General features: G+C 41.6%; 1 protein-coding gene across 1 annotated transcript in view; it reads right to left on the bottom strand.

The window, feature by feature from the left end:
- Positions 1-3,716: 3,716 nt before the first annotated feature.
- Positions 3,717-17,711, bottom strand: part of prdx3 (peroxiredoxin 3) — a 42,115-nt gene continuing 28,120 nt past the window's right edge. The window contains exons 5-7 of the mRNA XM_039743066.1: positions 17,598-17,701; positions 12,173-12,338; positions 3,717-3,907 (exon numbers count right to left, since the gene is read on the bottom strand). Of these exons, the coding sequence (XP_039599000.1) occupies positions 3,854-3,907; positions 12,173-12,338; positions 17,598-17,701 (324 nt within the window). The 3' untranslated portion in view covers positions 3,717-3,853. The remainder of the gene's footprint in view (positions 3,908-12,172; positions 12,339-17,597; positions 17,702-17,711) is intronic.

The following is a 17,711-nucleotide window of genomic DNA, read 5'->3' on the forward strand; positions in this document are numbered from 1 at the left end:
GCGTCGACTGAACAACACAGTGAATGCGGCGTCTATCTATATATGTCTATTGCTTTGATCGGGTGAAGGGGAACTACCGTATAAATGTAAAACGTGAACGTCCCAGAAGCGTGACCGGCTCACACTCCCACACGCACTGATAGTGTTGTACTTCATTCGCCAACCTCTATTATATGGCAGCACGTTTGAACAGAGACTCGCCTTAAAAAGACGCCATCCTTCCCCCCTCGCAGCAGCGGTCGTACGTCACTTCTCTCTGTAGTTACCATTGCCAATGTCCGTTAGATGGCATCTCGGTTTGACACAGACACTCCTTACAAACAGGGCACCCCTCCCCGCCATTTTCCCAGTACGATTTCAGTGTTGCTCTTTCTGACTGACTGGTGCTACTTGTTCGCTTTCCAACGTATTGTAAATAAGGTTAATTCATCTCCCTGTGGTGCTTATTTCATACGTAATACCATGTAACACATTATAATTGTCCTGCTTTTCACTAATATACCCATGCTACTGAAAAAAAATATGTCGAATTGGAAGGTCCACTTCAGATGTCAGAAGAAAGTCTATTTCAAGGGCTTCTGAAACACCACAGCAGACGGAATCCACAGTGGAGGAACTTCCAATAAAATGTCAATCAGAAAACGGTTTGTTCAATTTCTATGTTCGGTTTCTTTCATGTGTGAAACTCACCGCTTATAGATTCCTGGGCAATGCCGGGTACTCCTGCTAGTACTAAATAAAAGCCAGCGTGGATTTACTGCATCAGTCCTGTCAAACTAATCGGTTACATTTTTTTTTTCCCCTCATTCATTGGTCAAGAGTCCGGTCTTCACTTCTGAAGCATGACCCTCCCCCAGGTGAACAGACTTCTATTTTCTGAAGTTATTTATTTAACGATATTTTAGCCAAGACTGCATGTTTTCTGCACATTGCACAGCTTGACATGCGGATTAAGCAACATTTAAAACTAGTAGTGGGGGGGCTCTTTAACGACCATTCTGTCAGCTGTTAAAACGCTTGTGCAAGCTTCCAAACAAATGCCGTCCCCAGCCTCTGCCTTCATTTCGGCCACATTGGTGTGAGAAGTGGGATAGCAGCAGTGGTCACAGAAAGCACACAAAGGTCGCTAAGTGTAGACAAACACAGCAGAAAATGGGGGTGCTAACTGTGCAACTGGAGACCAACGCTTTAGGCCAGTTAGCAGATGAATGGTGGAGCGGCAAACTCTGACAGTCACAAATGGGAGAGTCTGCACAAAGATGCCAGGGGTTTGACGCTGTGCCCGTGCGGCTACACAAATGACCAGGGCGCCAGTATCAGCAGTGAGGGTGCAAACGTCTTTAAGGACATCCCAGGTTTGATAGCTGGTCTCCAGGAGAACCTTACCTGGAACAGTTTGAAGCTGTCATGTATCTGAGTGGATGGTCAATATGGGGGGAGAGCCATGGGGTCCTCAGTCACAGTCCTGGGGGGCCGCAGTGGATGCATGTGTTCATTCCAACACTACAAGTCAGACCTGACTGCTATTCAAATTTGGTATTTAACCACATGGCCAGCTACTCCTGACGTTATTCCTCACATTCCCCAGAAGTCTTGAGAATCACAACAAATGTGCATCTCTTGGCCCCTTCTATCTTCTCAGTTATTTCAAACACTTAGTTAACCCACAAGCTCCACGTTGTTATACAGATCCGGTTTAGCTGGAGAGCTGGCAGCTCCTCAGTCATTTGCATCTGATTATTAACTGGCGGCTTCTTAAAAAAACAGGAAACCATTAAAAGCTAAACGCAGCTCTTTAACACTGAAATAAGCACTTCTCGGATTCGGGTAGCTACCAGCACATTAAATTAAATTACGCCCAAAAACCGTGTTGCTTTAGCCACAAATAAGACTTCAGGGTGATGAAGATGGCACTCACATTATGGCATACTGTTGCATAAAAATCCAGTGGTCTTGGAGTATCCTTCCCATCCTGGCGTCGATTGGCTTGAGGAGGTGGGCAATGAGAGGGAACTGTAACCTGGGACCCTGAGCATAAACTATGCCAGTGAGGGCATGATTGGGTGAGAAAAACCAAAGAGGACACTCGCTGCAGGACCACTGACATGGAGTGGTGGAACAGAAACATAACTTAGTTACACAGGGGTCTCTCTCGAGTCTCCATGTCATGCCAACGGTCCTGTTTAAGGCCCACTTTCCAGCCCTTCATCTGAGAAATGTTGCACTCATCTAGAACTACATTGATGTGGGACCACCTTCATGCAACAACTGCAGAACATTTTCACTTACTGTGCCCTCCATAATGTTTGTTACAAAGACCCATTTCTCCTCGATTTCTCCGTCTGCCCCACAACTTAAAATTACAAATCAAACCATTCACACGTCGTGTTTAAAGTGCACATTGCAGACTTTCACTGAAGGGGATTTGTGTACATTTCAGTCACAACACGCTTTTTCTACACGGTCTCCCCATTTCAGGGCACCATCATGTTTGGCCATCACAGGCGTTTGTGATTCCTCAGGTGGGTTTCACAGCTTTATCAGATACCTCGGCCGCCTCCTACCATTTGGAGTCTGTAGACAGTGCCAGGCACTGCTCATCACTTGTCCAATACAGTCCCCACAGTGAAGCATGGCGGTGGCAGCATCATGCTGTGGGGGTGTTTTTCAGCTGCAGGGACAGGACAACTGGTTGCAATCGAGGGAAAGATGAATGCGGCCAAGTACAGGGATATCCTGGACAAAAACCTTCTCCAGAGTGCTAAGGACCTCAGACTGGGCCGAAGGTTTACCTTCCAACAAGACAATGACCCTAAGCACACAGCTAAAATAACGAAGGAGTGCCTTCACTACAACTCTGTGACTGTTCTTGAATGGCCCAGCCAGAGCCCTGACTTAAACCCAATTGAGCATCTCTGGAGAGACCTAAAAATGGCCGTCCACCAACGTTTACCATCCAACCTGACAGAACTGGAGAGGATCTGCAAGGACGAATGGCAGAGGATCCCCAAATCCAGGTTGTTGCATCTTTCCCAAGAAGACTCCTGGCTGTATGAGCTCAAAAGGGGGCTTCTACTAAATACTGAGGGTTCAAAGGGTCTGAATACTTAGGACCAGGTGAGATTTCAGTTTTTCTTTTTTAATAAATCTGCAACAATTTCAAAAATTCTTTTTTTGTCTGTCAATATGGGGTGCTGTGTGTACATTAATGAGGGAAAAAAATTAATTTAAATGATTTTAGCAAATGGCTGCAATATGCAATATAGCAAAGAGTGAAAAATTGAAGGGGGTCTGAATACTTTCTGTACCCCCTGTATGTCTTTGTCCCAAACATTATGGAGGGCACCGTATGTTCATTTAAAAACAATGTGAGGCAATTTAAAAGAATTCTTCAAAATTGGAGCAGATTTTTTTTTTAACATAATTAACTTCGCCTAGCAGACCCCCAGGGGCCACAGCCCCCTTTTTGAAAACCACTGCTTTAAGTGACTGCCCTTTTATTTTTTTTGTACTATTTGGTGAAGTCCTGAGGCTCTTCATAGGACAGAAGTGACTGTCCAGAGTGCTGTGTTCTCCACTCTTTTACCTGATGTGGCCACTGGAGTCAGGCCAGTCGTGTAGACTGAACCTCAATGAACACGCTGGGAAATGAAACCAACAGAACATCAACTTAAGGATTTGAGAAATAAAAGAACAAACAAAACATGACCCACATGTGGATGTTATTACACAGTTTATGTAAAATAGAATTCTACTCGGATGCTTTTATTCATTCAACAGACGCAAGACACGTGTTAGATCTACGTCACCATGTCCAGCTTGGAAGTGCTTCTCAGACGCGGCCGCTGATCATCTATTTGTTGACCTTCTGAAAGTATTCCTTGGAGCCCTCTGGAGACGGCTTGATCTGAAAGACAGCAGGAGAAGGAAAGCAATGAGGTTTCTTGATTAGGTCTATAAAGTGCTACAATATGCGGCCTTGTCTCATCTCGGGCTCTTTTGTCAAATTTAAATCAAACATTTCAGTTTTCCTCACTACCTAAGTAAGGTCTACGGCTCCACCAAATTTTCAGCTGCCAAGAATACTTTGCCAAAAATGACGCTTTTGGTAATTGGCCGAATGTACGGTGCTGACAAATTCAGTTTAATAAACACGCGAATCTGAACGACTTGCCAATGAAGGATTTAAAAAGCTCCCTAACAAGCAAACTCCACTCATATTCTGTTGCTCTTATTTATTTACTCGTTTATCAGTTTTTTAATTGTCTGTCTTCTTTGAAAACATTTTTAATAATAAACTGAATTCTTAATCAGCTTGCAGTTTAACAAATTGTTTAAATTGAAAAGTTCACATCCAAAGTGAAGTGGACTGAACTTAGCTCAAGGCCAAGGTGCACAAAGCGACCACGGTGCTTGGAGGGAGTTTCACTCTTTTATCAATTCCAAACAAGACTCTTGCAAAGATCTTCATACAGCGGATTTCAGATAGAGCTAAATAGCAGATAAAGAAAGAACAGGCGGAGTTCTACAAAGGAAGAAGTCGTGTGGACCAGACATCGGCATTACGTGATACCACTGAGCAGGGCACAAAGTGACAATGGCAGCTGTACATAAACTCCGCGAATGTCCACAAAGCATTTGATAGCATCCATCAAGACGGTCTCTGGCATATCTCGAGGGCATACAGAGTACCCTCCAGAGGTGGTCTTACTGATCAAGAACTTTGACATCAACTTTACCTGCAGTGCAAGACGCATGGACCTCAGCTTTGAAGCAAAGACCAGAATGAGGCAGGGTTGTGTGACGACTGCCCGGCTTTTTACTTTCTCGTATACAAATTATAGGAAAAGTATTGTAGTCGTCCAAAGATTCAATGTCGAGATTTTGATGAATCTCAACGTTTTAGATCTCCGAGTCTGAAAATTCCATTTTTGGAATTATGTCTGTGTGTGTGTGTGTGCGTATAAACACGATAACCTGAGTACGCGTTCACTCAGGTCAACCAAATTTTGCATACAAGCATTAGGTACAAAACGTAGATTTCTATGAACTTTTGAGCTATTTCTGCTAACCAGAAGTGGTACTTTACCTTTAATTCAAGCATCTGCAGAGTCTGATTTATTCAACTTTACATTTATTATAATTGTTCAATATATTAGATTTTTTGTTAATTGTTCTTTAACGTACACTATATAAAAATACAGTAATTGTCTTGCAGTTTACTCCTCAAATATCCATCTCCATATCTGAGTATACGAGAAAGTCGAGGGGAGAGCACTCCAGATTTTTTGTATTAACCTTGCCATTGACTGGGTAATGCGACACACAACCAAGGAGGCATCAGACGGACATTACTCTCCGCACCCGAGTACCAGGGCTTTGCCGATGACCTGCTCTTACTATCGTATAGCCATCACGTTATGCAGAAGAACCAATCGCACAAGTACTTTTGAACAGCAAGATGGACTGAAATCCAGCCAAACCAAGAATGAAGTCATGACCCTCAACATGGACATCCTAGCACCAATCAATGGAGATGAAGATGCCTTCATCATAACCGACAGCTTCACCTACCTGAGCAGGATGGAGGAGCTGGATGCGACACTCAAAACAGGCTGAACAAGGCAAGAGACATTTTGAGATCACTCAATAACACCGGGAAGTAATCACAGTGCAGCAACCAGAGCAAGCTGAAGTTTTACCAGAGCTGCATCTTTTTGAAATTCATGCACAGGTCAGAATGCTAACGAATGACAGAAAGCGATGTCAAACTGCACATGTTCCACACCAAGGGTCTGAGAACAATTCCAAACGATAAGCTGCTTGCCTGTTGCCAACAAGATAGCACGGATATAATTCTGGTGAGGAAGAGGTGGAATTGGATCCCTCATCAGAAGTGAGAATACCATCACCAAGACTGCACGTCACTGAACCCCTGTATGAAAATGCAAACAAGGAAGACCCAGAAGCACATGGTACAGAACTGCAGAGGCAAAGCTGAAGAACCCCAAACCTCAGCTATCCCAAGACAGACATCAGTAGAGGCAGGGATGACAAATGTGTGGTCACGATGCCACATTGGGCTATTTTTGAAAGTGTTGTGTGGGCATTTGCTGGTGTGCATTTTTTTGGACCAAGTTATGTGTGGGTGCCCAAATGGAAAAACCTCAAGGGGGGCCGCCAACACACAAAGCAATGTCGATATCGGTAAAACTACGTCTACAGCCCAAACACTCCCACCGGTCGTCATTACTGGGCTTGGTCACAGCGCCATTATTAGCCGGGTTTTCAGCGGTCATTGGGCTGCAGGTATTTCGAGGACCTGGCAGCCCTAAGTAGAGGACCTCAGTAGCTGCCCTACATGCAGTGTTTCCACAGAACTGGAAAAAAGAAGGGCGGCAATGCTTAAAAAATTGAGAAAAAAAAAAAAAAAAGGCTTTTGTCATTCAGCATTTTATGAAATTTGGTTTTGGCTTTCATTCCAGTGGCCTACTAGCAAAGTCTGTCTGTCTGTCTGTCTGTCCAGTGACTTTGTTAATCACTGCATGGGCAATAAAAGGCAACACCTCAGTGCTCTGTGCCTGCACTCGCCGAAGCACACAATACCAAAATAAACTCGTGTGAACAATACAAAGTGTCTGGAAATGCCATTTAAAGAAGCACATGCTGGCAGTATAAACATCTGACACATTTCCAGAAACAAAGACATGATAACCAGTTAGGATTCTGGCGACAACATTAAGCTGCTAAACTGTTAGCAAATATCTCTGAGAGACTGGGCCAATTTGGCAGGTCTCACATCGACATTGACAACTCATTCACATCCAAGACTAAACTTGCAAAAAGACGTTGGAATCGGCTCTGGATAGCTGCTCTCTTGGCAGCCATCCCTTCTGTCTCTATAATGTTTAAGCTTCAGAAAAAGTAGACTGCATCCTTTTAACTACTCGCACAGAGGAAGAACTGGGTTAAGGGAATTGAGTGCCACCGGACGCGCTTCTCACGTACACTGAATCAGTCTCGAGAGACCCAATCAGAACACAGAGATCTAGGGATGTCAAAAAGAAATGCTGAATCTTCACGCATATTAGTTTACACTGCGACAAGCAGCTGCGTTTACACATTCTTTATCTTCAATGTCCGTTTAAGTTCTTACAGTGGCTTCCAGCTAAGGTGAGGGCCAGTTTCAAAATTCTCTTCCTTACTGGTAAAACTTTAAATGGAAGAGACCACACTTACCCATCTGAACTAATCCCCTTGGGATTAATAAAGTATCTATCTATCTATCTATCTATCTAATCATTATATGCAAGCCAGAGTCAAGATGCTGGCCTCCTAAAGATTAAATGAAACAACAGTGAGAGGTTGAGGCTTTAACTACAGGGCCCCAAAGATGACGACTGATCTGCCAGCTCATAAAAGGGGTGTCCCTTCGGTCTCTGAAGTCTCGCCACTTGAGTCTGGCATACCCTGACTAGAGCTGCTGATCAGCTGTGAATGTTAAATCTGTTAGTCATCTGTATGTAAATCAAAGTAATACAAGAATTATGAACTGTTACTGTTTCTCTTCTTGGTGCCACCGCTCTATTGCCAAGCTGTTCTCCAGCTTGCCCTTGAAAATGACACCCGAGATACTGCAAGCCTTGGAATCAACAGATGGAAAGATTTTGTCGTCGGAGGACGACAGCACAGAAAGAACATTAGGTGGTCGAGGTCTTTAGGACTTTGTCTGTTCTAACTGACCGCAGTCCCCCGCAAAAAAGTTTTATTTTCCCAATTTCACACCGACTAGAGTTTGCCTTCCCCTTCCACTGTCAATTGACAAAAGTTTAATGATAAAGTTAAATGACAGACATTGTTAGGTTCCATTAATGTTAATCAGTTTGGAGATGCTTTGTGATCTTTTAGTCATTTTTAAATTTGTGATTCCCTTTTACCTGTGAACTCCTTGCAGCACTCCGAGCCGGCACTCAGTGATTGGCTCAATACAAAGCACTGTATTTTACTGTGCATTTAAATTAATGTGAACCTTTGTGAGAGATTTGTAACTGTATTTCACCTTTGAACTTGTTTCATGATGATGGTGTAATAATATTATGATACAGCAAACAGCAAATTCTGACCAGCTAGCCTGAGGGAAAACAGACGCCCAAGATAAAATGGCAGACAGAGGTCTGCAGCTTGACTGGGGGCGTCGAGTCAACTTGAGTGGAGTCACTGGGAACTACACATCCACTGGTACAGAATGTATGTCAGGAGAAGCAATAAGAGAAGCCTTGAACGCTGCCAGCTCTCGCTCTATCTTCGCCATTTTCCATCCTGAGGAGAGTCTCTTTGTCTTTCCATCTCTTGCTGCTCTATTCATGAAGATGACTATTCTATCCAAATTCTATGTTGGACCAAGTCTAGCAGAGACCACATACTAAGACAGTCACCTGGTAGCCTGTTATCGCGACTGTGTTAATATTATATTGCCAGCACTCACTTTACTCTGCTGATATTTTGGGTATATGATCTATAATACACAAATACGTTTACAACTTTTCTCTCTCATGTTTGTTCTGGTCCTCTCTTTAATCTCCAAGGGTTACAGATGTAAATGAAAGACTGAAGTGCTGAACTACAAAAGCAGGTAATTCTCACAGCGTCGTAAGAGGATCGATTTGAGTCACTCTGTTAAAGGTCTACAAAGTAAAGGGCCAAAAAGAGAAAACGGGATCACCTTCAGGCCCTGTCATGACAAAACAACTAGTTACAGCACTCGGAGCCTTTACTCAACGAAGGACGCTACTCAAAAATAACGGGAATTGAACGGAAAAGACAGCAGAGATGCTGGCAGCCTTGGAATCCAAAGATAAAATGATTTTGTCATCTAATTGGACTGGCCAGCACTGACTGACTATACAAGACTACAGGAAGACTAGGGGGTGGTGGGGGGGGACTTGATGAATTCCTAGAGAGACCCTCACATCTGTCAGATTAGATCCTAACCAACATCTGCTTTTAGCCAAACTCCTACTTACATTACGCAAGATTTTCTCTCTTTCTCAAATTTTTCTTGGAATGTAGAAACGATTTAAGGGCCGTTTATTCAAGTCTTTAGTGACCAATAAGCCCATAACTAGGTTTGACTCAGCGGGAACTGCGGCCTTTCAACATTCACTATAGGGAGCAGAAAAAGTGAATTAATAGCAAAAGAAATTCAGAACTATAGAAAAATATTTCTAAATGTAAATACTACTTATAACACCGAGTTCTTCTGAATGCACATGTCACTTCTAACTGCCGGCAGACACCCAAAGGTTTACTTTCTCCAGCAATGCTGTAGTTCTTGTTTGACTCTCCTCTGTCATCAACTCTTAACATTAAAGGACTTTTGTTACTCTGATATTTTTATGTTAATCGGTTTTCTTGCATGTTTAAACTGATCTTTACTTCTATTGGTGTATTTGGAGATTTGTTAAGTTTGCAGTTCTATTTCCCTGTAAGTTTGTTTTAGCACTCTAACCCTACACTCACTTTATAAAACTAAAGTAAACTACTGTTAAGACACATCTCATCCTTACAATTAAACAAGTCTGTGGCCCAGAGCTCAGAGTTTATAAATTCACAAACCGAGTCACACATCTGCCAGCCTAAGCCTGAATCAAAAAGGCAGACCATGTATGGAGTGACCCAGGCAAGGTTATAATAGTTAACGAAACAACTACAACTATTATTAAAAAAACATCATCATAAGATGAAATAAAATAACACTGAAATAAAAAACTAAAACTATACAAAACTATTAAAGTAGCCGAAAAGACTAACTGAAATAAAATAATAATTTACTAAAAAATATTTTAGTTTTAGTTTTTGAATGACGTTAGTCTTTAGCCCTTGTAACTTTTAACTCAAACAGAAAGTTGTCCCCCACGAGCCGCCGACGTGTATTCATCCGGTGACAGGGGGCGGCTGTTCACACAGCATTGGCTGTGACAGAGCGAGCGGACTACGGGCGAGCGTAAAGTGTGTGAAATGGAAATCGATTTATGTGCCTCCTTTCTTTGCGCTTCTTGTATATCAAGATGTCATTGAAACGCCTGAAATCAGAAAGTGCTGGTCAACAAAACCTTTATAGTACAGACAGAAAAATCCTGTGTAAGTAACGTTACAATTTATTTCTCAGGCGCCTGCCATTTATTGACAGTAATTCACCTGCCACTTTGCACAGAAGAAATCATTTTTGAAAAGAAAACAGCACTGCTCAAGAGACTGGCGGTCATCATACAAGATCAGTATATCTTTACTGACCAGTCACTTTTGCTTTAAACAAGTCATTTAACAACGAAGCGATACAAACCTCGTAAATTCCCAAGTTGGCAAGGTCTCTACAGAACTACAGGTAGGTAAGCGAAGAGTCTGTCAACTGGTGAAAAACGAAACCAACCAACGTGTTTTTGTATTTATTCTATATTCGTTCATTTATCCTTTTTCTAGTTTATATTCAAAGCTTAAAATAAGCCGATATTGTGAATATGTTTTAAAATTTCTGTCCCCATTTTTTCAATGTTTCTCTCTCTCTCTCAAAATAGATAGCTGAAATCATCCTATTCTTTTTGCTCTTAACATCAGCCATATCGTACATATTGCATACCAGGGATTTTCCCTGCCTTGCATCCAAACCTGCTGCGGTAGGCTCCAGGTTTCCTGCGATCCTGCTCTGGATAAACAGATTTAGATAATATATACATCGTTCTTAATCTCAGATGCTCTCTCTGTCGTTTTGTGCCTGCCAATACACCGATTACCTGCTCTTGCTCTGCTCATTAAGGGTTTACTGTTCTTATGATGGGCTATTTGTCTGATTGTGACACAAAACTAAACTCCAGAGAAGCTCTTTAACCAGACCATAATTACTAAAACTGAAACTAATAGATATAAAAATGTCTTTGTGAAATAAAAACTAAATTAAAACTAAAAACATACAATGAAGGAAAACTAAAACTAAATTGAATTTCCTAGTAAGGTCAGAAAAAATATATATATAAAAAAAAAAAAAAAAACTACTATCAAAAAGCAAAACTATAATAACTTTAGACCCAGGACCCACCTTCACTTTGAGACTTTAAGGCGACTCATGTCCATGTCAAGCGAGTGTTGTCACCAGAGATGGGCAGATTCCTTTAAAACTTCACTCTCTGTGATAAAGCATACGGTGTGGAGATCTCAAGTCCGGTTTCTGGTAGGACAACCCATGTGCATCAGAGCTTAGCTCTTTGCTTTCTTACTCCTAAAGCCCCAAATATTATAAATAGTGGCACAAAAAGTAAATAAATAAATGTAAGATGTAAAGAACAGATGCTACGAGACGTTCACGCGTGTTACAACGTCAAGAGTTTTTTGCCCTCTCACATTTAACAACGCATTTGTACCAGCACCTGATCAGAGGCAGGCATACACCATGAAATTTCATGAAAGGTCAGAGACCTTTTCACCCACCTGACACAAGCATATGTGGCGAAACATTAGGGTATTCATGCAATTTGTCCCTACAAAGAACAATGTGATATTTCTTTGTCTTTATGGTAGGCTAAAGGTCACTGTCAGCCTGTATCTTATGACTGACTATGTCACTTATGTTACAAGGAAATTGTAGCTGTAAGCCAATGTTCCTCAGTATTTTTGAAAACCCAATCAGAATAGTCCTCAGCAGAAATAGCATACTGGCCAGTTCTTTTGCCACAGCTTGACAAACCTGACCTCTTTCGTACGCTCGCCAAAGACATTTCACAGTCACATTTGTAAAAGCATAAAATGTGAAGTCACTTCCTAATTGGTCAATGCGAACTGAAACACAGAATTGGATTATTTGACCTCTCACACCCGAGAAAGTCACGCCAACAGTGCCCACATTTTTTGACATGTCAGAAAACCACTGTGAGCCCATGAACCAATCAGATGAGGTCTCGAAGTATCTCCAACTTTGTGAGAAGTGGAATTATGACCTGCAATGACTTTTACACAATTTTTGGTTAATGTAGAAAAATCACTTGAGAGCTCACAACTCAATAGGGTGAAATACATGTCCGCCCTAAGAAACCACACAGTGCAGCTTACAGGAAAATACATAAAACTACCAAAAGAAATGCTGGGGCCACAGACTCATTCACAAAGTTTAGAATCCACTTACCGTTGGTGAATGTGGTGTCCAGTTGGCCGGGCACACTTCCCCATGAGTCTCTACAAACTGGAAGGCCTTGAGAAGCCGCAGAGTTTCATCAACACATCGGCCCACTGGCAGGTCGTTGATACTTATGTGCTTTACCACACCATTGGGATCAATGATGAAGAGTCCTCTATGAAGATGAGACAAAAAAAGCAGTCAAGAAGACAGGGAAGCGAGCATGACACTTTATACAAAAGGCAATTCGACCATATTAGTTAACGGCCGCTCAAGCTGCACACTGCTTTGGGTAAAAGATAAAAGTAAGGTAAGGTTTTGAGATAATGTGCTTTTGTAGTGGGCGGTTTATATGAGAGATATGTAAAGTTCACAAAAAAATAGTTTTTAAAGCTTTTATTCAAATAAACTGCCCCCAGCACACTAAAGTAACCTCGATTTCACGCGTACAGAGTACACTGAAAGTCTTAACGTCACATTCATGAAATTCTTACTGGCACATGCTGATCAACACGCCTGAGAGTGACAACAAGTTGCATGTTGATTAGCACGTCAGTAAACATTTTAAGAATGTGACAATACTCACTACAGGAACAGGTCTGTCATAAATGCATTAAATATAAAATACAGGTAAACTATGATGAGAAGAAGGGCTATTAGTAATGGAGATTTATATGCCGGAGAGGTCATCCGCCAGGGCATCATGCCCAAGGGCCTGTCAGCCAGCATAGGTCACTATGGGCATTTATACAGCGTCCAGTGAAATCACAGCTTGCCTGTGCTAATCAACATGTGACACATCACCAAACTTACCTTGAAATGGCAGTCTTCCTGCCTGACAAATCACCAAACCCACTTTGCCACACCATCTACCATTAGGAGGAATGTTAAGTGTTACTCAAATACTAATGACACTGTGCTGTATTTATCAAGTTTCCTCCCACAGTCCAAAGACATGCAGGTTTGGTGCACTGGCGATTCTACATTGTCCCTAGTGTGTGCTTGAGGGGTGTGTGTGTGTGCGTGCGTGCGTGCCCTGCGGTTGGCTGCCGCCCTGCCCGGGGTTTGTTTCCTGCCTTGCACCCTGTGTTGGCTGGGATTGGCTCCAGCAGACCCTCATGACCCTGTATTTAGGATATGGATGGATGGATGTATTTATCAATAAGACTGATTAAAAGGATGAGTTGTTAGGGAGATATACATAAACTGCTCGGTATGTTTCAGATTCTACAAAACTACCTGAACTGACATGAATTAGCACCTGAACATTCAGAAAATTTGAATCAGCATCAACCCAGTTACATTTGCAGTTTAGCATCCTTCAACACTGGGCAGTGAAAGGGAAGGTTAGGAGTCTCTCATCGGCTGAATACGCCATGAGATGTGTCCACATGCTACTCCTTATATCCAAGTGCTTGATATGCCCACTGCTGGTGCTTTAAGATATGGGAAGTCTGAGGTCAGTTAGCTTTTTTGTTTTTTAAAAACCAGATGCTGCAGCACCTTGAAGGCATTAAGTAACAAACCAATCAGGTTGGTGTTGCAGGTTTTTGTGATCGAGTGTAATTCATCCAATGGGATTGACTGCAGCTTTGTAAACGAGATTCAAGAACGTGTGAAACCAGATGCTTGAGCTGAGCAGCATCCTCCTGAGAAATAAGGAGGTTCCACATGGAGAACCGGCGTCTTGAGGCACAGCCATCACAAAGATTGTGCAGGCCTGGTGCTTTAATTGGTTTTGGAGACATATACATTACCGCAATGTAATGGATTCCACATTGAAAACTAAAATGTTTGTCTTGTTTTGCAAGAGTTTTATTACTACACAGTGTGGTGTAGTGGCTGAGGCTTGGGCTTCAAACTATGAGATTGTGGGTTCAGATCCTGCTGCGGACGCTGTGTGACATAAGCAAGTCATTTCACCTGCCTGTGCTTCAATTGGAAAAACTAAAGAAATGCAACTAATTGTATCTTTAATGTTGTAAGTTGCTTTGGATAAATAAGTCTGCCAAACAAGTAAACATAATGCAAATATATACATTTGTATGCAATTATATATCTCTCGCACGGTGCTTCAAACATTTAAAAGCCAGTACAGCAACTGTCCTCCTACTCTTTGTGTTTTATTTCCAGACCCGGGTATGGTAAAATCGTTTGGCACAAAGTCCCAATCTAGCGAGACACGAGTTATTGATATTTTTTTTCTTTATAATTTAAAAATGGAATAAGAATCTGAAAATCTAACAACATCACATTAAAGTTCGATAAATTATGAAAAGAATGATACATAGATATGTAGGTTTTAAATAAGCCCATAGAGTAGATACATTCACAATATTAGTAGTATTTATTACTTTACTGCATACCTTGCACAGTCACACACTTACAAGATAGTGCTTGTTTCATACAAAAAAGAATCCTAAGTTTATACGTATGTTTTAGGAAAAGACTAGCAGTGCTACTTAAAGGACTCCAAATCCCAGTAGCCCTCTGGATCACTACGCAACCAAGTGAGGGCTACTGAGAGGACAATAAGGAAGACATTGGATTTAAAGAGAGGCTGTGAAGAGTCCAGGAGGGCAGATTCGCTCATTCATTCCATCATTTTGCTATTTCACCCAGTATTGCTGCAGTTTATTTGGTTGTTGGTTTACTAGCACCCCAAGAAATAGAGTAAATGGCAGGATTTGAGTGCACTTCATCCAAAGTTGTTGGTTGCAAGTCTTTAATGTGTTTGGGGTCACTGCAGCATGGAGTGCACACCTTTCGTCACAGGATTTCAACAGACAGAGAAGCTGTATGTTAAGTCAAAACGCACATCTATTCTGAAGGGCTGTTCTTTTGGGTATTTCTTCATCACCATAGACTCTGTTTTGGCTCGTGTTCATGTCTGATGGTTAATGTTCAACGCAGTTATCACTTTCGAAGTTTAAATCAAGAGTGTGATTAAATATTTGGGTTATACGTACATTTGTGTTTCTTATCATTTATTCAATTCATTATAAATACTCAATAAATACTGTAGGAACTGTTTAAATTTGGGTTTGACTTTTCTCTCTTGGTAGGTGCCTGCCATCCTTTAAATAAAATAAATAAAATGCAGTTGTAAATAAAGTGACTCCGGGCACTGATATGCTGATACTGATAGTATTAGTTGTGTTTCCTAGGGACCAATAATGGGTTGAAGAACAGAGATAAAATTATTCTTCGTTTGGCTGGTCTCATTACCGATGGCCACAGCGCATCATCTTATTCTGAAAATGCATTTCAGAGCTGTGCATTTCTGTCAACAGCAGTACATGTTTTTAGCGTGAATGCGTTAAAACAGATCTTTGAAAACGCAGACGTTTAACTCAATGGTAAGTTTGTGCTTATGGTCCTTCCTTGATCCTGCTCATTACATTTTCTTAGCAGTTTAACTCGTCTTGCACTTCTGCGTTGCTCTGTACAGTAGAATTAGAATTAGAACAATCTAGACGAGAACAGGCCATTCAGCCCAACAAAGCTCGCCAGTCCTATCCACTTGCTTCCTCCAAGAAAACATCAAGTCGAGTTTTGAAAGTCCCTAACGTCTTACTGTCTACCACACTACTTGGTAACTTATTCCAAGTGTCTATCGTTCTTTGTGTAAAGAAAAACTTCCTAATGTTTGTGCGAAATTTACCCTTAACAATTTTCCAACTGTGTCCCCGTGTTCTTGATGAGCTCATTTTAAAATACAAGTCTCGATCCACTGTACTAATTCCCTTCATAATTTTAAACACTTCAATCATGTCACCTCTTAATCTTCTTTTGCTTAAACTGTAAAGGCTCAGCTCTTTTAATCTTTCCTCATAATTCAACCCCTGTAGACCTGGAATCAGCCTAGTCGCTCTTCTCTGGACCTTTTCTACTGCTGCTATGTCCTTTTTGTAGCCTGGAGACCAAAACTGCACACAGTACTCAAGATGAGGCCTCACCAGTGCATTATAAAGGTTGAGCATAACCTCCTTGGACTTGTACTCCACAGATCGTGCTATATAACCTGACATTCTGTTAGCCTTCTTAATGGCTTCTGAACACTGTTTGGAAGTTGATAGCTTGGAGTCCACTATGACTCCTAAATCCTTCTCATAAGGTGTACTCTCGATTTTCGACCGCCCATTGTGTATTCAAACCTAATATTTTTACTTCCTATGTGTAATACTTTACATTTACTGACATTAAATTTTATCTGCCACAAATCTGCCCAAGCCTGTATGCTATCCAAGTCCTTCTGTAATGATATAACGGATTCCAAATTATCTGCTAATCCACCTATCTTGGTATCATCTGCAAACTTAACCAGCTTGTTACTTATATTCCTATCTAAATCATTTATATATATTAAAAATAGCAGCGGCCCTAGCACTGACCCCTGTGGAACACCACTCTTAACATCGGCCAGTTCTGATGAGGTTCCTCGCACCATCACCCTCTGCTTCCTGTGTCTGAGCCAATTCTGCACCCATCTAAAAACATCACCCTGAATTCCCACTTCTTTTAACTTGATGCCCAACCTCTCATGTGGCACCTTATCAAATGCTTTCTGAAAGTCCAGATAAATAATATCATAAGCTCCACTTTGATCGTATCCTTTTGTTGCCTCCTCATAGAATTCCAACATGTTAGTAAAACACGACCTCCCCCTTCTGAACCCATGCTGACTGTTCAGAATAACTCCTGTCCTTGTCATGTGTTGCTCAATCTTATCCTTAATAATTCCTTCCATTAATTTTCCTGTGATGCTTGTTAAGCTTACTGGCCTATAGTTGCTTGGATCTGCCCTGTCACCCTTTTTATATAATGGGATGATATTTGCCATTTTCCAGTCCTTTGGAATCTCTCCAGTGCACAGTGACTTCCTAAAAATATGTGTCAAGGGTTTATATATGTACTCACTAGCCTCCTTAAGAACACGAGGATAAATATTATCTGGGCCTGGTGATTCCATCCAGTAACTCCATCTTACGGCGAGTCCCTACTTTAAATGTTGTGTTTTTTGTATTTGCCATTGCTGTTCTCCGTGTGTAGGCATCTAACGTCTAATGTCTAACATGAAGGACACTTTCTCTTCCTGCTTTTGGTAATGCTCGCGTGCCCAGCGTGGGTGCATGGTCACACTACAGCTGTTTTCAGTTGTTTTAATAAATAATGTGAAAACACAAGTGTGGACACAGATCACTCTCCTTTGTAAAACACCATTTTTAACTTAAAACACAGTAGCGTGGACATAACCTTAGTCTTCTGGTAGGAAGGGGAACTTCATAGCAATGTGTGTCATAAATCATCATTTGGCCAAACAGCTGTCCTCTCTCCGACCATGACTGGCACCAGCCAAGTTCCCTTTTGCCATAAAACACAGAAGGCCCAACCGTACTTTTTTGTAGTAACTGCTAGGGAGAAAAGCAATTACCTCAGTGCAATGCCAGGCCCTTCCAACAGCACACCGTAATCTCTTGAAATGGTTTTGTTGAGGTCTGACAGCAGAGGGATGTTCATACTTCCCAGCCCACCACTCTGAAGACAA

The sequence above is a fragment of the Polypterus senegalus genome, chromosome 1 (genome assembly GCF_016835505.1).
Source record: "Polypterus senegalus isolate Bchr_013 chromosome 1, ASM1683550v1, whole genome shotgun sequence".
NCBI lineage: Eukaryota > Metazoa > Chordata > Cladistia > Polypteriformes > Polypteridae > Polypterus > Polypterus senegalus.